The sequence below is a fragment of the Tupaia chinensis genome, unplaced genomic scaffold, assembly GCF_000334495.1.
Source record: "Tupaia chinensis unplaced genomic scaffold, TupChi_1.0 Scaffold000568_1, whole genome shotgun sequence".
Lineage (NCBI taxonomy): Eukaryota > Metazoa > Chordata > Mammalia > Scandentia > Tupaiidae > Tupaia > Tupaia belangeri.
Genome location: NW_006160082.1, coordinates 2,959,218 through 2,983,816, shown reverse-complemented (window position 1 = coordinate 2,983,816; position 24,599 = coordinate 2,959,218). Strand labels below are relative to the sequence as shown.

Here is a 24,599-nt window from a genome sequence, read left to right as displayed (position 1 = left end):
AGCCTGTGCCCAGATGCCAGGTGCTCCCCTTCTGAGTGTCATCATGTTGCCATACTACTCTAACTTAGCTCTGCTTCTCCCCTGGCTTATCCTTCCTACCTGTCAACATGTGGAGATGCGTTCCATCTTTTGTTTTGACATCTTACCTTCTGACTTTACATTCTGCTCTCTACATGAGTATTTTGTTACAGAGAGTTTGGCAGCCAAGGTCTGTGACTGTCGTGTTGACCTCATCAGCTTTAGTACATTCTTTCATTTTCTTTAGTTTTTTTTTTTTATAACTATTTAATTTTATTCATTGTCATTATTTTATTTTATATTTTTGAAGTTGACCAGAGACGGACAGAAGGGGAGTGAGAAAGCAAGCTACCAGGTCCAGGATTCGAAACGTGGTCAGCCATGTGGGAATCCAGCAGCTTTAACCACCATGCCAACCTGCTGGCCTCTTAGTTTTTCTTTTTATCTGTAGTACACATACAGTTTGAAGTGTTAAAGAGCTCTAGAAGGCTTGTGAATGACTACAGTTCTTAGTTTACCTCCCATTATGTTTTTTTTTGTTCTTTTTTTTTTTTTTTAACTTCTGAGAGCCCTTCTGTTTTGCATGTTGCAATTTTTTAATGTACCGATTGTATTTCTTGTATGTAATTCATTTTTGTTACGTCTCTGAAGGTCTTAACAGGTTTTGTTTTGTATTGTTTTTTGACATTTCCCCTTTCTCTTTTTGGTCTAGTTTTCTCTGAGTGGTTTGTTTTGACTGTCTTTCATGATAGAGGTTCTCAGATGTGTAAAGTTCCTGTTTTTGTGTGTGTGTGTGTTTTTTTTTTTTTTGAGAAGTTTTTGCCATAGGGTGCGTGCACTCGCCAGAAAGAGAGAAACAGAGACAGAAAGCAAGAAATCACCCCCCAGGGGTGATGGCCACGCTGCAATCGCTTCTCCTCCATTCTCCTCTTGGGATCTTGGATATGTACACACACACGCCCGGCGTGAGTTTAAGCCACTGGATCTGTGACTTGAACCACAGTCGACTACATGGGAGTTGAGTGACATAGCTATTATGCCAACTGCTGGTCCCCCTGGGTTGTTTTTAGGACTGAAGCTGATTGGTGTTCTGGGTTCATGAGTTGGGGTGGAGGATTTTTGACTTCATATTTTGAACATAGATCCTGTGGTGGAGAACCACCCTGGCTACTCTGGTTATGCTTTGTCTCTCTCTCATTTTTTTTTTTTAAAAAAAAGCAAAAACCCTCTTGAAATTTATAGAGAGTTTAAGGAGACCACAAAAGCTAAATGCATGGGTTCAAAGATGTTACTCACTCTCCCACCCATCTGACCTCCCATGATCAGCGGCTCATTTAGAATGGTTTCCTAAACTGTAGCATGCAATGCTTACATCCTCATGTTTTCATCTGTCATAGATCCTTTGGCTATCAGGACTTCAGTTTCTGTTCTTATTCCTTTTCTTTTTTATAGGTTTTTGCCATAGGGCATGTACACTTGTTGGAGAAAGACAGTGAAAAGAAAAATGACAAATCATTTTTCCCTCAAGCGGATGGCCACTTCACAGTCCTCTCTACTTCATTCTCCTCATTCCTTTTCATCCCCCCCCCTTTTTAAAAGAGAGATTTTTGCTATAGGGTACGCACACTCACCAGAGAGACAGAGACAGACAGAAAGCAGGTACTCATGGTAGGGGGGGCGGGTAGCCACACTATAATTCTTCCTTCACCACTCTCCTCCTGTGATCTTGGGCATATACGCACACATGCCCAGCATGACTTTTTTAAGCTTCCAGGTCTGAGACTGTGGATGACTATGTGGGAGTCTAGTAATGTAACCATTGCGCCATCTGCTGGTCCCTATTGTTTTTTAAAAAATATAATTATTAATTTTTGGTTTTTCCCCAGAGAAGATTTTGTTACAGGGCATGTGTGCTCGCTGGAGAGACAAGAGAGACAGTAAGAAGTCACCCTCTGCAGGGATGGCCACAGCACAATCTCTTCTCATGTCTCCTATCAGGATCTTGGGCACACATGCACACGTGCCCAGCATAACTTTTAAGCCTCCAGGTCTAGGACTCAAACCGTAGTCAACTTCGTGAGAGTCCAGCAATGTAACCATTACGCTGTCTGCTGGTCCCTATTATTTTTTTATTATTATTGAATTTACTATAGGGAGACCAGTGGATGACATGGCAGTTAAAGTGCTAGACCTACTGTGGTTTGAGTCCTACACCTGGTGGCTTGCTTTCTCAATTTCCTTGTCTCTCTTTTTCTTTCTCATCAAATTGAAGAATAATAATAAATAACATTTATTTATTTAATTTATTATTTGCTATAGGCTATGTATATTCACTAAAGAGAGATAGATTTAAAGAGATAGAGGGAAAGTGAGAAAGCAAGCTGCCAGGTTTGGGACTCACTGTGATCGGCCATGTGAGAACCCGGTACCTTAACTACCATACCATATGCTAGTCCTATTCCCCTTTATTATCTTCATCATGCCCCTTATAGTGTCAGCTTTACCCTGTGTCCTGCCCTCAGCATTATCATCCTTTCTTCTGTATTCTCCCAAGGTGTGAAGTAGTAGAACTGCTTTACCTCAGAAGGTGTACGGCAGTGGATCGGGATGTAGCAGTACCCTTGGCCCAAATACTAGACTCCACTTCACCTAGCCACTAGTAGCCTCAGCCATTGAAGAAGTTTTTTTTTTTTTTTAATGCCAGAAGGGTGTGCATGTGTGCTTGAAAAGGGTGAGGAAAAAGGAAAGGAGAGGAAAACACCACCACCACCACCCACTCCCCCGTGGGTCTTCTTTGTCCTCCACATCTCTGCCATCCCATCAGGGTCCTGGATTTAATTGTACACACCCAGTGTGTTTTTAAGCACTGGGGCTAAGACTTGAACTCTAGTTGGCCATGTGGGATCCAGCTTCTGCTCAGTACCTAACCACGGCACTCTGGGGCCAGCCCCCTTTGAGAACTTTGAGCTACATGTTGGTCATCTGTAACATAGAAGAGAGAATCTGCATTGTCTGATTAAGGACTCAGTGAGAGGTGGCAACACTGAATGCATCTAGTTAAACGCTCTGCTTGACCTTCTTTTTCTGACTCTGCCCCTCTATTTCTCTCCCCTTCTTGAGGGTCAGATCTGAATTTTCACTTGAAAACATGTGAGAGTTCCACGAAGACTATAAACAGATAAATCTAAGCAACAGAATGTTTACCTTCTCCCTCTTTTCAATCTGTTCCTCCTCTTTGCTGTGTTTCCTATTTCAACTTCTCGTCCTCCTGCTGGGGGGAGGCAGGCCTGCTCCCTCCTGAAAAGCTGCTTGAGAACTACAGCGGTTGTGCGTGGCTGGTGGTGAGTGGTGAGTGACGTGTTGATAGGAGCAGAAATTGGTCTTCTCACCCTCTTGTGTGTGTTAGGTTAAGAGTAGGACTGAGAATGGAGATTTTTTTTGTTTGTTTTTTTGAGAGATTTTTGCTATAGGATGTGTGTGCTCTCCAGAAACAGCAAGAAATCACCCCCCAGGGGGATGACCACACTGCAATCCCTTCTCCTCCATTCTTCTCTCAGGATCATGGGCACATATGCACACATACACACATGCCCAGCATGAGTTTAAGCCACTGGGTCCAGGACTCGAACTGCGGTTGACTACATGGGAGTCCAGCAACATAGCCATTACTCCATCTTCTGGTCCCAAGAGAGTGGAGAATCTTTGAATTTAGGATGTTACCATCTCTCCTGGATAGCAGTCTCTTAGCAGATCTAGGACTCCAGTCCTTTTTTAATACTTTTTTGCCAAAAACAACTTGATCATGCCACTCTCCTTAGGAACCTGTTACGATTTCTTACTGCTTTAGACCAGAATCCCAAGACTTTGAGATATGGAAGATCCTTTATCATATGCCTCAAGTTTCCTCCCACTCACCTGCCCTCACCACGTTTGTCTCTTTTTTTTAAGAGGTATTTTTGCTGTAGGGTGCGTGTGTTTGACAGAGACAGAAAGCAAGAAATCACCCTCCAGGGGGTATGGCCATACCACAGTCCCTTCTCTTCCATTCTCCTCTCTGGATTTTGGGTATGCATGCACACGCACTTGGCATAAGTTTCAAGCTGCTGAGTCAGGGACTTGAACTGTGGTGGGCCATTTGGGAGTCAAGGAATGTAACCATTACGCCATCTGCTGGTCCCACACACCACCTTCTCTACCTGTGAAAGCACCTACCTTTTCACATGTGTCTTCCTCTTCCTGAAGTGCTCTCTTCACTCTGTACTCACACTCTCTCAGTTTATTCCCACCCATTCTTTTAATACCTACTTGGATTGTTCATTCTCACAAACCCGTCCTGGATTTCCGAGCCAGAGTTAGTTGCTTCATAGTTTGTGAATATCTGTTTACACTCCTTTTGGGTCATGGTTTTGAGGAACTGTGTTTTTTGTCTTATTTTCTTTGTGTACCTAGCAGAGTACTCTCGGTTCAGTAAATATTTGTTGAGTGAATATAAATGAATATCCTCTGAATTTTGATTCTTACTATTTATCTCTTTGAAAGAAGCACATTAACTTGAGTCAGTTGGTAGCATATCGATAGGTCAGCCATGCAAGTCTCTGCATATTTTATTAAGTAAGCGGGCTTAGAAGGATATTGTAGATTGTGATTATTTGCATTGGTGGTCAGTGTTCTCCTTGCTATGTGTATATATTTTTTTTTTTGAGAGAAAATTTTATCATAAAATCCCTTTAAAGTAGCTATCTATAATCAGGTAGAAATTATCTAGCTTGAATGCTTTTAATGGGCCTGTTCTCCTCTGTAAGTGGTACTGTGCAAAATGAACAAGACACATTTTAGAAAAGTAGTTCAACAGTCTGTGTATCATAATTCTAGGGAATATTGGAACTCTTCAATTCTCATGTTTTTAGAAAAGACTTGAACTATGTGTATGTATTGTTAACATCCCATTAGATGCCTCACTGGAGAACCTGTCTACTGTGGGCAGGGAAGGGAGTTATTAGAACCACTTGTAATATGCCCTATGAGGAAAGGACTGCCTGAGTTCCTGGAAAAGAATCTTGAATATATAAGATTTGACTTTCTTCTCACATGTTTGATGTTGGGAATGCAAGGTATATTCAGAAGTAAACATTTGTGGCCAATTTTTTTGGCTCAGATTACTATGACATGGAATCCATGGTCCATGCAGACACAAGATCATTTATTCTGAAGAAGCCAAAGCTGTCTGAGGAAATAGTAGTGGCACCAAACCAAGAGTCGGGGATGAAGACTGCAGATACCCTTCGGGTTCTTTCAGGACACCTTATGCAGACACGGTAGATGGTTTCTTTTTCTTGTGTAGCTCATTGTGTGATTAGCTAGTGCAGGGTAACCACTAGTCCCCAGCTTCCTTCCCCACCCCGACCCCCAGTGTGTGGAGTGTGTCTGTTTATTCAGTAACTAGCCGAGAGTAGTTAGCCACGTTCCGTTTTTAAAAATTCTAGCTCATCTTTCTTGATTAGAAATCTGTTATCCTACAATAAAAAACTTAGTCTATGACTTAATTTCATTAAGAATCTTTTCTTAGGAACATCCAGAAAATATTTTAAAAGCTGGATGATCAAACTGGGAATGTTTCTAGAGTTAGCAAATTGGGTTTGGGCTATTCTTGCCTTGGAAAATGGATGAAATGTTCTGTAAAGGAAGAGGTAATTAAATTCGGTAAATGCGAAACTGCTGGCCATTGTATTCTGAGCACTGATGCTAATTTTTTTAATTTCAGTGTTGACTCTATGAGATTCAGATGGATGATGGGGTCAGGATTGAAGGGAGATTGCCCTTAGCAAGTGCAGGCTGAAGGGGCACTGGAGTTGATGTCACAGTGACTGGCCATGGCCATCCTGTGTTAGCAGGGATCCACTAACACTGGACCTGGAACTTCTACCAAGATGCTTTATACTGAGCCACACGCAAAGCAAGGGAGTGATAGTTCTGCTAAAGAGCACTGTAGGAGGCTCAGCATTTTGTATTTGTTTCCCTAATTCTATGGTATTTTTTATCTGTCTGGCAGAGATCTTGTACAACCAGATAAACCTGCAAGTCCCAAGTTTATAGTGACGCTGGATGGTGTCCCCAGCCCCCCAGGATACATGTCAGATCAAGAGGAGGACATGTGCTTTGAAGGAATGAAACCCGTAAACCAAACTGCAGCCTCAAGCCAGGGACTCAGAGGTCTGCTCCACCCTCAGCAGTTGCAGTTGATGAGCAGGCAGCTTGATGACCCAGATGGTAGCTTTGCCAACGGTGTGTTGAGAGTGCAGATGTTCCCCTCCCGGGGGCTTCAGCTTGTTTCTCTACCACGAATGAGCACTGGTGTCAGGCCTGCCTTTCTCTTAGAGGCAGTGATGGCTTTCCTCCTTTCAGACAAAATCACCAGTGCCATGTTAGACTGTTAATTTGTTTTGTAGGTGGGCTCTTATTACTGTGCTGAAATAGAGTTCTGCTGTGGAATTCTCTTGTGTTCATTAAATGGTGAACCGTTGTTCTTGATGCCTTGGGTACCTCTTTTTTCTTGAGAGACTATACTGTCACTTTCTTTATGTGTAGCAATAGTCTCTCTGGTAACTGATGTGAAAAAAAAATCCATTTGACTTTTGATGCTATTTCTACCTGTGAAATGTAAAGGAATTTGTTACCTAATCTGTTAAGATATCTTTGGGAGTGTAGAAAAGGCACTATGTTTAATGTGGAAGACGTTAAACATAATGTTTTAACAGAACACGGGTGAACCGAGTTCAGAGAGCACCATGCTTTTGGGTAGGTACGTGTTTTTTTTTTTTTTGATCACGGCTGCTTCTCTTACTGAATCCCAGCAGCAGTGGCAGCGGCAGCACCACTGATCATTTTCATTCATGATGCAGAATGGTAATCCTGCTTCTCAGAACTTCTGAAATTTTTAGAAACATCTCTTCATTGGCTGGCAAGAGAGAATTATAGATTCTTGAAAGTCTTAGCATTTGAAGAAACACAGTAATGGGTTTTGAAAACTTTCCCAGGTAATCCTTTTCTTGGCAGAGATAAGAAAATGTATTCATTGCCTTTTTCAGTCACTTGAAAACATAATAGACTTTAGGGAGCAACGGTGAAATAGTGAAGATTATAACGCTGTTATCCCTGAGTGCTTTTCCTGCTGTGTATCAATGGATTAGTGAAGGGAGATGAGAATCTGACCTGATGTATCTATATGTTGATAGACTATGAAGAAAAAATTTTAAAAGAACTGCAGTAGACAGTGTAGGTTTCCTGACCCTGTATATTTTGTCAAAATAATATCTTGATATTCTTGGTTTTCAATTTGGTAGCTTGGTATTTTGGCCCATTAGACCTAATTTTGTTTAATGTTGATGTCAATGTTAGGCTTTATTGGTGTATATATATATAAATATATATATATATATTTTTTTAGTAGACATGACACTATAAATAAAATGTTAGTAAAAATTTTTCTCTTGTATATCCATGCACATGATGTGGTCATCATGGAACAGCTGTGAGGCATGGTGAGCTTCCCTTCCCATGTCTTCTCACAGTTTTGCTGCTGCTCCCAAGGATGAAACTCAGTAGTCATTAGAATGTGGGTGCAGATGGAGAGACTCTTACATGAAAGCCACATAGAGTCTCTGGCCTCTATACCTTTTCCCTCTGAAGGGGGGCGTGTTTGTATGTGTTGAAAATTTGTAGTTGCTTCTGGGTTTTTTTTTTTTTTTTAATGTGATTTTTTTTTTTTTTTTTTTTTTAAAGAGAGATTTTTGTTATAGGGCACGTGCACCTACCAGAGAAACAGAAAGTGAGAAATCACTTTCCGGGAGTCAGGGGGGTGTTTGGCCTTGCCACAGTCCCTTCTCCATTCTCTTCTTGGGATCTTGGGCACATGCACATACACATCCAGCTTGAGTTATAAGTCGCTGTGTCAGGGACTCAAACTGCAGTTGACTACATGTGAATCCAGCAACTTAACTATTACACCATCTTCTGGTCCCTTAATGTTTTAAGAATGCTGCCAATAGCCATCTCCACTGGCCATCATTATGTGGTAACTTTATAACTTTGAATAAAATGTGAATTTGCCAGGTCAGCTGTTGGTATGGTGGTTAAGGTGACTGGATCTCACATGGCTGACTGCTCAGTTCAAGTTCCAGATCTGGTGGCTTGAAAAATATGCTGGGTATGTGTGCCCAGGATTTTGAGAGAAGGGATTGCAGGATGGCCATCCCCTTTGGGGAATTTCACTTTTTATCTGTAGTTCCCCTGCCACCAGCCCCTGCCACCGTCTTTCTCTGGTGAGGGTATGTGTCCGTTAGCAAATTTTTCTTAAAAAGTGAATTTACATCTTGAGACATGAGCAAGAAAAGTTAAAATAGCATAGATAATGTTAGTTGGGAAAACCAGAGGCATGGCTTTTGTGTATGTGATTTTGTATTTCCATCATTAAGATAAACTTTCTTTGTATTTAACTTTTTTGACCAAAGGGCATGCTCAAATAGTAAGCTGTTATATTTCTTCTCTGTGCCACATTAAAAATAGTCAGTAGGGACCAGCAAATGGCACAGTGGTTACATCGCTGGGCTCCCACATAGCTGACCGCAATTAGAGTCCCAGACCTGGTGACTTAAAACTAATGCTGGGCGCGTGTGCATGCCTGCTCAAAATCCTGAGAGAATGGAGGAGAAGGGATTGCAGCCCCCCAGGGGGTTGATTTCTCACTTTCTGTCTGTCTCTCTCTCTCTCTCAAGCAAATGCACATGCCCTATGGCAAAAGTTTCTCAGAAAAATAAATAAAAGTTAGTGAAAGTCATTTATTTTAGCTCTAAAGTGAGATAGAGAAGAGGAAGCACCTCACCATCCCCTCAGCGGGATGCTGTAGTCCCTTCTCCATTTCTCCACCCTGTGATTTAGGGCACATATTGATGCACATGCGGTGTGTTTTTCAAGCTGCTGAGTCCAGGATTTGAATAGCGTGGTCAGTCATGGGGGATCAAGCTCTCTTAATCCATGCCACAGGCTGGCCCTGTTTTTTTATTGAGGTTTTTGCTTTCAGGCACATGAGCTTGCCAGAGAGAGACAGTGAGGGAAAGTGAGAAATTACCCCCGAGGGGTATGGCCACCCCACAGTCCCTTCTTCTAGGTTCTTGGTCATGGACACAGACGCTCCCAGCATGAGTTTCAAGCCACTGTGTCCAGGACTTGAACCGTGGCCAGCCATGTGGAAGTCTAGCAACGTAACTGCTATGTCATCTGCTGGTCCCTATGTTCCTATATTTTAACTTAATACTACTCTCGCATCTATCTATTTTAGTCTGTTTTCCAGCTAAATTGCTCTTTGGTATTCTCTTAAACTCTCTTTTGTGCTGCTTTCTCACAGATCTAGCTGCGTCTGCAGTTTAGGAGGAAAATAAGATGCATTTCTTTGCAAGGATGGCACAAAAAAAAACTTAAACTCTTTCTAGTCCTATCAGATTTTCTATGGAACTAAGAATACTTACTATTATGTCCTAGAGCTAAAACAAATGACTTACTATTTTTAAAGTGGTATAGAGAAGTTATGTAACAGTGCATACTATTCGATGGTACCCCTGTCTGGGCTATATGACTGGATCTGTGTGTCCTGTTCTGTCATGAGGGCAGAAGTTGGGTTGCTGAAGGCATAAGCTAGGTTATGTTTGGTTCCTTCTTTTGCGTTCTTTCCATTTAATCAATCATCAGACCCTAAGGAAGGCAATATTTTCCAATTCTGAGTTACAGAGCCAGGTCTGAACTGCTTGAACCCACACATAAGAAGATTTGAGGAATTCGATTTGAAGTGATGTTTACTTTTGTAAATAGGAATGTGAATCAAAATACATGATGTGATGCCTGTGATAGTTTTTGTTTTATTTTTTTGCTAGGGCTTCTTAGGTTAGACTAGGCTGGCAGGTGTAATTTTATTTGTTTCATGTTCAAAATCTTAATTGGTCACAAGCATTTAACATCTGCGTGTCAAATGAAAAGATTTGGGGCTTATTGGAGAAGGGGAAAATCTGGCAGCCCGGGTCCCACTTTCCCATGTGGTAATGGGCATTGTAATCAGACATGCCATGGGGAGGGAGTGAATGGCAGTGATTCTCGAAGATGCTGTGGACACTTGCTTTTCAAGTTGCTAGTTCCCACCGTCTCTTTCTGGCCCAGCCAGTCTTTCTCTGTTAGGTGACCAGTCTGCCCCTTGTAAATAATAGCTTTTGTAACCCATTTCAAGCAAAAAGGTTTTCCTCCTTCTCAGATGTTGCTGTGAGGTCAGCATCAGGACTTAGAAAACTGAATGTTCTTCAGTGGTGTAGGCACTTGTATTTTGGACCACTTAAAATCTTGTGGACTATGAGAAGTAGTTCACATTTCCTTTTCACCTTGTGTTTTCAGTTCCTATTTAATTTTATCCTCTCCATAATTGACATCCTTCTCTCTCTTCTGTATTTAACTCTGCTCTAAAATAATATTGATCATTAGAATTTCTGGTGAGAACTTTGACCCTGACCGCAGAACTTCTGTTTGCTTCCTTTTCATAATGAGAAGTGCAGGCTCCTTCCTGTAATGAGGAAGAGGTTTCTGTTACCTTTGTTAATTAGATTATTTGGCTCATTTATTAGCTAAACTTAAAAGAACATGAGATTTTAAGACTTGGACTTTAATCGAAATTTGTTAAGGGTCATTAATGAGATACTCTTAATTCCTTTTCCTTTGTAGCTGAGATGAGTGAACTGAATGTGGCGCAGAAACCAGAGAAGCTATTGGAGCGCTGCAAGTATTGGCCTGCCTGTAAGAATGGGGAGGAGTGCGCTTACCATCACCCTGTTTCACCTTGCAAGTAAGTCACAGCAAACTACTCCTGGTGTTCGGTTTAATTTCTGCATCTCATGGCTTACTTTTCTTTTTTAAAAAATATTTATTTAATTCCATTTGTTAGTAGTAGTAATATTTTTTATTTTGATCAGAGAGAGAAAGGGAAAGTAAGCAACCAAGCCGCCAGGTCTGGGACTGAAATGCAGTCAGCCATGTGGGAATCCAGCGCCCTTAACCAACATACCACCTGCTGGCCCCTCATGGTTTACTTTTCTGTGGACTGGTTTGAGTTTTATAACAGCCATTCCATTCCGCAGGGCAACATACTTCTTTGTACGCATGTTGTTGGAGAGGTGCCTTGTCTTCCCAGCCTTTGAGATACTGACAAATCTAGATTTTTCCCAAGGATTCTGTACATTTAAGGGGATAGGTATGTGATAACTTCCCCAGGGTGTATGCATTTTGTTCATATACAAATACACAGATTACAAGGAGTTGAAGGAAAAGCCATGAATAATGAGAAGATATTTTGGACTTGTTTTAATTACTTTATCAGCTGCTGGTTAATTATCTTCTTTATCATTTGCTGCATAAATATAATGAGCTTTGTGAAATGGCTTTTAAAAGAAATTGTTTTTCCTGTCTTATGTAATCTTTGTATTTTAACTTCTTTAAGGAAATCTTGGTGTGGGAATCATATGGTTGACATAGTTGGTGGGGTTTTTGTGGCACTATTCCATGCAGAGAGGGTGTGTGTACTGTATTGCATTTATTTCACAAAATGTAGACCTCGTTTACAAAGTGGTGTGATTCTTACCACAATGCAAGCTTCTCCCTTCTGTGGTGGCTTGGTTTGAGTTGAAAACCTGATTATGTTTTCCAGATTTTGGAATAAACAGCTATATCTTATTTGGAAATCAGGCCTCATTTGAAATGGAAGTGTTTTTTTTTAAAAACTGATACTTCTGCATTTCTCAGAACATACAGTGATAGAGTATAAGGAACTCTCCTGCAAAAAATAATAATGATTGAGAAGATTAACTATGAGTAATGTGCTTTTTTTGTTTTGCTTTGTAGAGCCTTCCCCAATTGTAAATTTGCTGAAAAATGTTTGTTTGTTCATCCAAATTGTAAATACGATGCAAAGTGTACTAAACCAGACTGTCCCTTCACTCATATGAGTAGGAGAATTCCAGTACTGCCTCCAAAGCCGGGTGAGTGATTCTGTGCACCAGCTGCTTTTGTGTGGAAAACAGAAAATGACATTTTGTGACTCTGAAGGGAATTAAGACAAAAAAAAAGAATAGTTTTAGAAATAGTTTGACAGGATCACTCAACCTACCAAACTTTTAAAGGCAAACATCCTCCTACTATGTATTCTGAAGTACTTTATATTGACTAATGGATACAGAAACTTTACCATTGTACTTAAAATGTCCATAAAAACATTATTAGGTTTCATTAAAAGTTATTTTGCCAAACAGATTTAATCACTCTTTGTTCTTTTTTGGTCAGCAGTTACCACACCAGCACCGCCTTCTAGTAGTCAGCTCTGTCGTTACTTCCCGGCTTGCAAGAAAATGGAATGTCCCTTCTATCATCCCAAAGTAAGAACTTTTATTTTTCTCAAAAATCAGTTTAGTGATAACTTCTCAGTTGAAATACTTGATCATAAATAGGATGCTTTTTTTTTACTTCCCTCCTCAGTTCAACTTTTTTTTTTGTCAGTTAACTTGTCTTTTAGACCTTTAAGCTGTTCCTCAGTTGTTCCTGAGAGGCAGATCTCTCCTACTGACCCCACAGGTCAAGTGGCTTGAAACTATTGAATCTTCACATCCTAGGCTGTTGGGAGAGAGAGGTACAACTTTTCTAGGCAGGTTTTCCATTTTTCAAAAACTGCCTGAATATGTGAGTGTTTGGTTTTTAAGTTTGTACTAGAGCTGAGGTGATGAAATCCAGTAGTACTGCTTATTACTGTCCACACTTCTTCTAATGGTTTCAATTGTCCATGTGCTAAAAATTGGTTAATGTAGCTCTAGTTGTTCAGATGCTGAATGATCGATCTTTCTGAAATAGCAGCCTATTAGTGAAGGCCACAGAAAAGGCCTTCACTCCTCCCAACTCTCACTGGACATAGATGAGGGTACCCAGTGAAGAGAATAAGGAATGATGGTTGGGCAGGGTGCACAAGGATACTTACTATATTGATGAGAAGTATCACATGCTAAGGTTCCTTTTGAAATTTGACTTTTTTTTTTGACTGGGATTTTGTGTTTTAAGAGGGAGGTTCCTCTTTCAAGACTTTCAGTAGTACTATTGTGATCCGCCCCCCTCTGAGGTTTTTGCCATATGGCCTGAGCATTTGCCAGAGATAGATAGGGAAAATGAGAAATCATACCCACCCCCTCCTCCAGGGGCGATGGCTGCACTGCAATCTCTCCTTCTCCCTTCTCCTCCTAGGATTTTGGGCATGCATGCACACATGCCTGGTGTGATTTTTCAAGGCACTGGTCTGGAATTCAAACTGCTGTTAGCCATCTAGGAGTCCAGCAATGTAACCACTATGCCATCTGCTGGCCCCAGTGGTACTGTTTTAAAAGGGACATTACAACAGGACCTCTTAAGCTGTTAATGCTGAGAATGGACTGGTTTCCATCATCTCACATTGTTGTCTGTTTACTTGTATTAGCTTTGCAGTTATTGAAGTTCTGTTCTCTCTCTTCAGCACTGTAGATTCAATACTCAGTGTACAAGACCGGACTGCACGTTCTACCATCCCACCATTACTGTGCCACCACGACATGCCTTGAAATGGGTTCGACCTCAAACCAGGTAAAGATGAACATTAGTTTTTCTAATGGTCATTCTAAAATGCTTTTCTAATATGTAGTTTCTTAAACTTAGAAGTGCATAAATTTTGGGGAAACGATACTGCCACTTTATTCTTATTTGCTGTTTAATTGTACAAGGGCCCTTGGGCAAAGTAATTTAGTACATGGACCACATTTTGGCTTGTCCAGCAATTAGCTTGCAGGTGCTCTAGGCAGAATCAGAAAAAGGGATACAGCCCCTCAGTGGAACATGGTCACACCACAGTTCGTCCTCCATTTCTCTATCCTATTAGAACTTTTGATGTGCACACGTAAACTCCCAGTAGGTTTTTCAAGCCACCGTGCTGTGACTTGAACTGTAGTTTACCATTGTGAGATCCAGTTCCTTTTACCCTTTAGGCTATAGAGTCAGACTAGTGATTTTATCTAGATCATCTCTACATCAGCTTGCTTTTTTTAACTTTTGATTATATACTAAGGCCAGCAGGAACACATTTGTATACGTGTGTGTCTCAAATTTTCTTAGACATTAATACCTATAAAATATCAGAAGGAAGTTTCAGAATATTAAACTTAATCGCACTTTATCTTTTCATCTGCCTTATATAATTTTAAAAATCTGATATACTCTGGTGACCAAATAGTATCTAAAAACATAAAACTTAGTTAAGGTATTTATGAATAGAAAGCAGTTACTTAAATTTTTTTGTTCTGTTTATTTAGTGAATGACCCAGTCCTACCTGGCAGAAGATCATGCAGCTTGAAAGTTTCCATCTACTGATAAAAGATATCCTACACAACTTGTCAAATCTTTGAAACTTGGAATATATTGCTTTCATAATATGAAGTTTATTGCCTATTTGAAGTGTCTAATTTTTCAAGTTTGTAAGTTTATTAAGTGGTTTTAACATTGGGTGTCTTTTTTTGTTGTTTTGTTTTTACTATGAAAAGACAGTTAAAGGAAAAGCTAAATCTATTAAAACATTTGCGGCACGTTTATACACTGCTCTCTCAAGTATCAGCATCCGTGTGTGCTGTCACTGTCGGTGGGTCCTGCAGTTCAGGGCTGCATCGCTTCTGTGTGTCTAGAGAGCTGTAGTGAGAGGTCAAGTTTCTTCATTTTAAAAGCTGAATTGCTGCTCTCACTTTCCCAAAGATTATTTAATGTTCATAATCCACAAGGAGAACGGGAGTGGCTGAAAGTGAGGTGGCTCGAAATAATCATTTGATTATTTTTCAATTTTTTAAATAAATTTAGTTGAGAAATTTAACAACAGAGGCCCCTCCAGTTGAGTGCCACTTCGATAAAATGGTCCCCAGGTCCCCTCCCTTCTGTGAAAAGATTAGTGTGGTGAGTGAAAAAGAATTGGAATAGCAAGTGCAAAAAGATAGGAACAAGTCCTTAAAATGACTTCATTTACTATTAATAAATGCTTTTTTGAATAAATTTTTTTGGGAACTACATTATCACAAAATTATACAAAATTTTTTACAAGTATATACATTATCAGAAAACAGACTTGAAACTCACAGGTTTATAAATAGACATATATATTCTCACATTCTGAAAAATAACATTCTCAGAAATAACTCCACAGAAAATATACTTAGTTACTACTGAAGATAATTTTGAAATGTAAAAATTAGAGTTAAATAGTATATTTTAAATGACAGAACTATATAATTACAGATATCAGATGGGTAAAGCGCAAAATAGGACAAAACTTTTGGCCTACTGTATCGGAGTTTTTTGTGTGTGGTTTTTTAAATTGTTAAGGCAAGAAGTGTCAAATGCTTTAGAATTAAATAACAAACAGATCACTGATTTTAAAGACTTGATGTATAGTAGTATTTTTCAAAATTAAAGCTTGAAAGGTAGTTAGAAAAGAGCGAATTAATATAAAAGGGGTAGTAATAAAGACTCAAACGTTCTCAGGACCAAATTAAACTTTAAAAAAAAAACAACTTGTTTAGTCATATACCCAAAGGATAATACATCTATGAATGTAAAAGTCCATGTTTAAGATCGTAAAGCCAGCAGCGTACTGTTTTGTGGCTATTGCTTTTCCATTGAGAAGAGTTAACCGGTCATTAAACCATTTGGTGAGTTGCACTTTGCTGTGCTGATCTGAAAAGTGAAGACTCACATCACAAGAGGAGCAAAGACAAAGTGCACAGGAGCATAAAGCTATTGTGTTAGGCTTGGGTGAAATGACAGTTCCACGTCATTCTCAGTGTCTCTGTTGAATTTAAGGCATTTTGTTTATTCCACTACTACTTGAGATGCTTTGTGTTTCTGCAGAAGAAATTTGTTTTAAATTGCTTAAATTTCTGGAAATACAAACTTTTAACTATCTTTTACAAATGGTATATAATTTTGTTTGTATAGTTCCACTGTAAAGAACATAAATGGAAACAATGGCTTATTAAATGGTTTAGATCAGCCATTGTAAGAGGAAGGTAGCATGTTAACATCTGGGGTTTTAGCTGTTTTAGCTGTTTAATAGACACTGCCTGGAAACATTTATCTTTCAGTTGTTATGGTTTATGGACAAGCTAAGGTTGACCAAGAAACATTTTTGGGATAACTTGGTCTGAAATGACTCACAAAAAAAGGATCACAAAAACGGAAGGGAAGGAGCACATTTGGCGATATGTGAGCGGTCCCAGAGCACACTGCTCTTTGACGGGTAACAGACAGGACTCGGAGGGGCCAAAAGTCACAGGTTCAGTAGTTTAAATTCTACAAACAAAAAACAGTTCTCTGGGCTGAAAGAATAAATACAGGGCAGATGGTTTATGACCTGTCATGTCTCTTCATCTTTTCTTAGTTGGTGGCTAGTACAGCAAGGTGGTCATGTGATGACTACTTACAGTGACTTGATCTCAAGTGATGAAACTGACTACAGCAGTAATTAAGGCTGGCTTACCAGCTTGGGCACTCTAAGGGCCAAAAAGTAGGATAGAAGCAATTTTATCCTATGTGGTTTACTTGCTAAAGGTTGTAGAGCGTCTACCTGAACTTTATGGAGATGTGTGGTCAGAATCTGGCAAACTTGACCCAAAGGGACAATTTAAAACTGCAGACTCAAATTTGGAGTCCTTTTTTATATAAATGATGGTAGTTCCAGGTTTTTTTTTTTTTTTTTTATTTTTTTGACTTTTTTTTTTTTTTTTTTTTTTTTTTTTTTAAGATTTTTGCCATAAGGTGTGTGCACTAGGCAAAGAGACAGTGAGAGAAAGAGAGAAATCACTGCCCCCCAGGGAGTATGGCCATACCATAATCCCTTCTCCTGGAATTTTCGGCACACATACACATGCGCCCAGTGTTTCAAGCTGTGGCGTTCCAGGCCTCAAACCGCAGTCATGTGGAGTCCATGACCATAACCAGTATGCCACCTTCTAAAATATATAAATAGAAATTTAATTAGAAATAACAATTTGGCTTAATTTAGGAGAATCCAAGAACCATCTGAAGTTTCAAGCTTCTTAACCTCTTATGTGCCTTTCAGTCTCAGCTATGCAAGAGCTTTCAAACTGACTAGGTTCAATCACTGGTTATGCTTTCTGTGATGTCATTTAGTCTTTCTGGTTTTAGTATTCACAAAGTATTGGGAACAGAAGGTACTAGAAATCGTCTTATGTCCTGTCAAACCAAACTGGAGATTCGGAAACCTGAAGGGAATGTCATCCTACAGAGATAACTAACAGATTTTTAAAAAAAGTCATAGGATCAATAGAGCATCTTAAACTTCATCACATTTAGAAAAATACATTTTTAAATAGCAGTCTACATAATTTCAGTTTTCAGGAAACTACAGATAGGCTAAACATCAAATTCCTGAATGGTTAGTACTGATCTTTGGCAGCATTTAAAGTGAAAAGGAGTAAGGATCTAAGACTTCATCCCCCCATCCACTAAAAAGGAATTCTATTTGATAAATTTTATAACCCGGCCTGGATTCATCATTTTGGAAATTATCCTATGGGGCAGCGTACATCTAGCTAAACCATTTTTTACCATAGAAAACTATAAAATTTTATTCCAAGAATTATGTAGCTTTGTAAATTTGAATTTGTTTTTACTTGTTAAACTTTATATATTACACTGTATCTTTATGCAGTATTCTCTTCCGGTTAAATACTATAGCTATCTAAAACCTTAAAACTATACCATTGGAAACTAGTGTTCACACTGCTATCCCATTAATGAGGCCACTGTCATGTTTTAAATTTCTGGTTTTAGAGATGGTTTCTGGACATAAGAGGGCTTAAAATGAAAAGGTAGCAGTTATATACACTACTAACTTGGGATCTGTTCCTTCATCAGACCTGCCAGGAGGAAGTGTCCTTACAAAATGGATCCCACTGATGCTTAGACATATCTCCTGGGAAATCGTTTTTTTTAGGGAAAAACTGATCCTTTAGGGTGAAGATGGTTTTCCCTTTCCTTACGAAAATGCAAGGACATTTTATTAAGCAGTGAGCCTTAAAAATAAAATATAAAGGACCATTTCTCCTAAAACAAAAATGACAATTATCCAAGTTGGGTTAAGTTTCAGGGTTTTGTTTTTGAGGACTGCTGTACCCTAAATCTCTCCCAAAACTGCACACTCCCCAATAAAGGGAGGTTGGCTTTTACCATCATGAAGTGTTCAGTACTTCCTTGAAATGTGATTATCTGGCAGTGTATGGATTATGGGTGGTTATTCAGTGCATATAGTGAACACTTTTAACTTTATCGATCTACTTTGATGATTCTGGGCATTTCTCCCCATTACAATCTTGGATTAGCACCACTTGACCATGCAAAGTTGTGTTTTGTTTCTTCTCTGTAATTCTGGTCTCAAGGCTGTTATTTTGTGTAGTCTTCTCAGCGTCGGTATCTTTCAGTGAGGCATATGTACACATTTCCAGACAAATAAACTGCAGAGAGAAAAAATGCAGGGAGTTCATTACATTTTTAATATTCAAGATAGTTTAGAGCTTTACAGTTGAGTTTCCAGATTACACATTTATAAAATCTTTGCTCGTTAACTACATTTTGTTCTATATGCGCAATACTGACTAGCTGAGTGCATAAACTATAGAAGTTAATATTAAATCTATTAACTAGAAAAGATCACCTCTTCTATTGGGGCTGAGAAAGTTACTAACCTGCAGTCATCACCTCCAGCACTAATAACATGTCGATCACCACTGGTAAATCGAATATTTGTCACATGGGGTGAATGACCCAAAAACCTTTTGTGCTTTGCCTAAAAAAATAAGAAAACAATGACAGACAAAGTTCAGGGCACTTGATGCACTTCCAAGTCAAAGTTGCTGCTAGGAACCAGGAATTCTATCCACAGCTGGGAGGCGGGGGGTAGAAAGGAGGAGAGAGGGCCACAGCCATCTTGAAAATGCTTTGTCAGAGTCCATGGATCCACATTCAACATGAACCAGGTTATCTGGCCAGATTTCTCCAGGTACTCTCAAAATTTTTCTCTAAAGGAAAGAAAGCATTTGGAATGTGATAACTGATAATACCTTTGGTGAAACGCTGGGACCAGCAGTTAGCAGAATGGCTATGTTGCTGGACTCATGTAGTCGATTGCGGTTTGAGTCCTGTCCCCAGTGGCTTAAAATCACGCCAGGTGCATGTGCATGCGTGCCCAATATCCGGAGAGAATGGATTGTGGCATCGCCCCTGGGGGGTGATTTCTCGCTTTCTATCTCTCTGTCTCTCTGGCATGTGCCCTGTAGCAAAAAAAAAAAAAAAAAAAGAAAAAAAAGAAGATAATCAAAGCTTTATTAACATAATTTCCAAAGATGGTATTTGGGAGGGACGGAGGGAACTTGTTTTTAGTTGGTTTTATTTCATCATGATAATGGATTTAGGAAGTTTGGGGAAAATTTTTAAAATTAAACATGGAATTTTCAAATCAGGAGAAAAAGTTTTAAATATTAAGCCATGGGGGAGCAGGTTGCACGATAGTTAAAGCACTAGACTCCCACATGGCCAACTGCAGTTTGAATCCCAGACCTGGCAGCTTGCTTTAACCTCTCTCTCTCTCTCTCTCTTTCTCTGGTCAAGTTAAAAAAATAATTAAAAAATTAAGTTTTTAAAAATATTAAGTCATGGGGGAAAGTACTAATGACCAGATATTTAGATAGGGAAAAAAATAACAAACTTACAAATTTTTCTGGACATGGGAAGTCAAATAACTTAACCATGCCGAAGTCATCTCCTGTTACAAGGTTGATTCCTGAATGAGACACGCAGGCACAGTTGACATCCGCTTTCTCAGCATGTCGGGACCAGATTCCCGTAACTTCATCTCCTAGAATACTAGGGGAAAGAACCAAGTAAAATCCACCGTAACAAGTACAGACGGGTGCTGAAAGAGCGCAGCAATCTTAAATATCCAATCGTGCTATTTAAAATATCAGAAGTCAGTCATGCTAAGGCAGGTTTGGAGACTTTTCAACTAGATTTTTAACTCCCATCTTTTAAAAAATTATATAATTTAAAGCATTCTTAAAGAGTTAATCATTTTAAAACTCAAGTAACACATTATAAAAGCTGAGAAAACTTTCAAATTAGACGTGATACTTATGCTACATATAGGACTTGATGGCATCTAAAAAGATGGCCAGGAGGTAGCACTGGTTAAGGTAGCTAGATCCCACATGGTCAATTGAATGCTTCAAGCCCCAAATCTGGTTGCAAGTGTGTACGTGCCGAAGATCCTGAGAGGGGAATGGAGAGGGACTGGAGTGTGGCCATCTCTGCTGGGAGGTGATTTCTCATTTTCCCTCTCTGACAAGCTCAAGCACCCTATAACAAACTAGGGGGAAAAAAAAAAAAGATGGAGACCAGTGGATGGCATAATGGTTATGTTGGACTCCCATGTAGTTGACTGCGGTTCAAGTCCCTCCAGGCACTTATTTGAGAGTAGAGGGGAGGAGAAGGGATTGTGGCATGGCCATAAGCACCTGGGGGAATTTCTCTCACTTTCTGTCTCTGGCAAGTGCATGCGCCCTATAGCAAAAAAAACTCTTAAAAACAAAGATACTCAAGGTTACTTAACACAGCCAGCAAACTTGGACAAGTTCATAGGTTTTTTTTTTTTTTTTTTCAAGTTTTAACTTAATTTTTTAATAATTTGACCAGAGAAGTATGTGGGGGTTGGGGGAGTGAGAAAGGAAGGCACCAGGTCCTGAACGCGAACGGTGGTCCGATGGGAGTCCAGTACCCCTAACCAGCGCACCACCTGTTGGCCCCGCTAGCTTTCACTTCTAACAGCTTAAATATAACATTGTTTTAGATGGAAAAATAATACAGTTGCTTAACAGCTCCAAATGTTTCTATAGCCTGCTATCAATGTAAGGAAATTAATTTTAATGTGAGGGCTATGCGCTGGACTCCCATGTATTTGACCGTGGTTCGAGTACCAGACCCAGTGGCTTAAATTCAAGCCAGGTGTGTGTGCGTGTGTGCCCAAGATCCTGAGGGGAGAATGGAGAAGGGATTGCGGCGTGGCCATCCCCCCTGGGGGGTGATTTCTCACTTTCTGTCTCTGTGTCTCTTTCTAGCGAGCACACGTGCCCTATGGCAAAAACCTATCCCAAAAATAATAAATACAAATAAAAGGGTTAACGCAGCAGTAACACAATGCTCTGGAGACTGCCAGAGGTTTCTGGTTTACAACCAGACTTCTGAACCCTGGGCGTGAGCATGCCAACCATCTCGGAGTGGACTGCTGCATGAAAGACACTGTCAGGGGTGCCCTGTGTCTATCTTGCTCATGGGAAAAAGAAAAATAGGGAAGGGGTCCCAGCGTGAACGTACCATTTTCTCTTCCTAAGAATTCAAGACTTGGTAACAAAACCTTAATCCTCAGTTACTATTCCCTAATGGAATGCCTCTAGCAGTTCAGAGGAGGGCTCTTTCTAACCTTCAGAGTCAGTTCTTCCTCTGTGGACGGGAGATATTTACCTAGTCCACGTAGCCCAAGTGATTCTGTCAATGGCAGCATGATCCATAAGATGTTTTCCTGAAGGCACTTCATAGACTTGCCTTTTATAGCAACCACTGGAGACCTTTCATCATATTAAATGGGACAAGAACTGTGTTAGTGAGAGGCAAAATCCACTAGCGTTTATAGGATAGTAGTAAAGTATTCCTTGATTCACACAGCTAACATGAAGGATGTAAAAGATCACTATGATACCAAAAAAAAAAAGGCTACAAAAATTGAAAAAATGGGGGAAAGGACTGGTAAGTGGAGAGCAAATGGGAAATTACAGGTCAGAGGTTACAAAGTAGCAGACAGAATAAACAAATTTATAGATGTACAAGGGAATTATATTAAACTTGTACTGAATTTGGAATTCAGGCCAACTGAGATTTCAGCTGCTCTTGCCAAAACAGATGATCAGTGTTCATTTTCTTCACTATACCAACTTTTAACTGTCTCTATGTATGCCATATCATAAATACCTTAAATACACAGTAAAATTTACTTTTGGGATATTATAGAATTAATCCAGAAATACTGAATAGTAAATGAAAACAAGAGTTGAGCAGCTCTGGAACTTGGGAGCATTCACTAACAGGAAAAGGAACAGGGCAGTAGGTCTACCCTTGTGCCTGGGGTATGCCGTGCTGGTACTGTACCTGGAGATACTGGCTATCTGCAGAGAAGTCCATTTGAATCACAAAGCTTGGAATGTCTTTGCAGTAGCTGATTCTGTTAAGGGTGGGGCCCAATGTTAGGTCATAAAAATCCACGGAGTTCTCACTAGAACCCACTGCCAGATACCGAGAATCTGGACTAAATCTGAATATATAACAAAATATATAAGAAATGTGTTAGACCACTTGAAATGATATACATATTTAAGATCAGTAAACTTTTCTTTCTAGCTCTTGAGAATTTACATGTTAAAACCCAAATAGAGCTACTTGATAGACACTAATGTATACTGAGATTTATATATTACATGGAAGAAGACAGCTTATTTTACTTCATTGTTTTCTTGAGTTGTCATTTCTCGAGCCTATTAAAATATCTGTTAAAAAAAGCCATTAACTTTACATAATTACTAAGTTAATATGATTCCATCTGGAAAAATGTTATCTTTTTTTTTTTTGAGAGAGAGAGGTTTTTGCTATAGGGCGCATGAGCTCACCAGAAAGACAGAGACAGAGAGACAAAGCAAGAAATCACCCCCCAGGGGGGATGGCCATGCTGCAATCCCTTCTCCTCCATTCTCCTCTCAGGATCTTGGGCACGCACGCAGACGCACCCAGCGTGAGTTTAAGCCACGGGTCCGGGACTCGAACCGTGGTCGCCTACATGGGAGTCCAGCGACATAGCCATTATGTTAACTGCTGGTCCCAAAATAGTGTCTTAATAGCAAAGAACATAGCCCAACTGAACTTGCCTCAGGTTATTAGGTGGAATGGACACTACTGGAAGCTTGGAAGAACTGATTTTATAGGACAAAGTGAGGGACCAGCAGATGGTGTAATGGTCGCTGGATTCCCACATAGTTGACCATGGTTCGAGTCCTGTACCCAGTGGCTTAAAACTCTTGCCAGGTATGTGTGCATGCATGACCAAAATCCCTAGAGGAGAAAGAGGGAGAGAGGAGTTGGGGTGTGGCCATCCCCTCTGGGAGGTGATTTCTTGCTCACTGTCTCTCTGGCAAGCACATGCACCCTTATAGCAAAAATCTCTCTTGAATGAATGAATGAATGACAAAGTGAAATACTATTTGCCCAGTAATCATGGAAGGCAGTATGAGACAGCTCTTTTTAAAGAAGATTTATTTTTTAAAATTTGATTAAAGATTGACAGTGAGTGAGAAAGCACACTGCTAGGTCTGGGACTGAACCATGGTCAGCCACATGGGAGTCCAGCACCTGAACTACCACACCACCTGCTAGCCCTGATACCTCAATTATTATTATTATTTTTTGGAGATATTTTTGGTACAGAGCACGTGTGTTCGTGTGTTTGCCAGAGAGAGAGAGAAATCACTCCCCAGAGGGGATGGCCACACTTTAATCCCTTCTCCATTCTCCTCTCAAGATTTTGGGCACGCACATATACCCGCCTTGCATGAGTCCAAGTTGCCAGGTTCAGAACTTGAACCACAGTCAGCCATGTGGGAGTCTAGTGCCTTAAACATGCCACCTGCTGGCCCCTTACAACTCATTCTTTTAAAAACATTCTACAAGTCTGATTGAGGTACCTAAGGGACAAGCATGGGGCTAGGGGAAGCCACTGCTACTGTTCCATGTGTTGAATTTCTGAGGAAGGTTTCATTTGTAAAAGGGTTCTACTGGTAGGTACAGTGTAAGCTTTTGACAGATCTGGATTTAACCTTACACAAAAGTGCTCAGTAAATGATAGTCACTGTCAAAATAAACTTAAGTACTGAAAAACAAAGGTTCAAGAAAAAGTTTAAATTAACTTAGATTTTGGGACATAGTAGATGTTCAGGGAGTACTAGTTAAGTGAATGTATATCCCCAAATTGAGATTACGAAGAGAAGTGAGATATATTTGCGGTTATAACTTTAGTTTTCCAGGGCGACAACTTTTAAAGGGTAGATGGCTCATTTTGTATTATAATGGGAGATAATTCTTGGCACAGTGACCTTACAGGACATCTCTAATGTGACATCACTTCATCAAACATTACCTAGTATATACTATTAAAAGGCACTGTGGTTGGTGCCAGGTGGACTGATAATTTAGCAAGGAGACTTAAGTATACAAAACAGCTGTATTTCAGCACTCAGTGAAGTATTACAGGCCTTCGGGACTCTCTTTGAAGGTATGGCTAAAAAAGTTGTTCATATGCGAGCTGGATCATTTAAGTGTATACTAGAAATTCTAT

At 39.9% G+C, this 24,599-nt stretch overlaps 2 protein-coding genes across 16 annotated transcripts in view; one reads left to right on the top strand and one right to left on the bottom strand.

Annotated features, from left to right (window-relative positions):
* ZC3H14 (zinc finger CCCH-type containing 14) overlaps positions 1 to 16,649 on the top strand; it is a 64,231-nt gene extending 47,582 nt beyond the window's left edge. For 3 of the 12 annotated variants that reach the window (XM_027775499.1, XM_027775497.1, XM_027775495.1), the window contains 7 exons: positions 5,174 to 5,333; positions 6,068 to 6,300; positions 10,774 to 10,894; positions 11,947 to 12,083; positions 12,385 to 12,476; positions 13,595 to 13,701; positions 14,424 to 16,649. In XM_027775499.1, the coding sequence (XP_027631300.1) occupies positions 5,174 to 5,333; positions 6,068 to 6,300; positions 10,774 to 10,894; positions 11,947 to 12,083; positions 12,385 to 12,476; positions 13,595 to 13,701; positions 14,424 to 14,430 (857 nt within the window). In that variant the 3' untranslated portion in view covers positions 14,431 to 16,649. The remainder of the gene's footprint in view (positions 1 to 5,173; positions 5,334 to 6,067; positions 6,301 to 10,773; positions 10,895 to 11,946; positions 12,084 to 12,384; positions 12,477 to 13,594; positions 13,702 to 14,423) is intronic. The other 9 variants (XM_027775501.1, XM_006158008.3, XM_027775500.1 and 6 more) reach the window with 4 other exon arrangements.
* A 410-nt stretch (positions 16,650 to 17,059) lies between these two features.
* The window catches only part of EML5 (EMAP like 5), a gene marked incomplete at its 5' end in the record, with an annotated part of 178,982 nt that continues 171,442 nt past the window's right edge, over positions 17,060 to 24,599 (bottom strand). For 3 of the 4 annotated variants that reach the window (XM_014591388.2, XM_027775492.1, XM_027775493.1), the window contains 5 exon segments: positions 17,060 to 18,627; positions 18,859 to 18,959; positions 19,882 to 20,035; positions 21,686 to 21,789; positions 22,367 to 22,529. In XM_014591388.2, the coding sequence (XP_014446874.1) occupies positions 18,591 to 18,627; positions 18,859 to 18,959; positions 19,882 to 20,035; positions 21,686 to 21,789; positions 22,367 to 22,529 (559 nt within the window). 4 annotated transcript variants of the gene reach the window in all.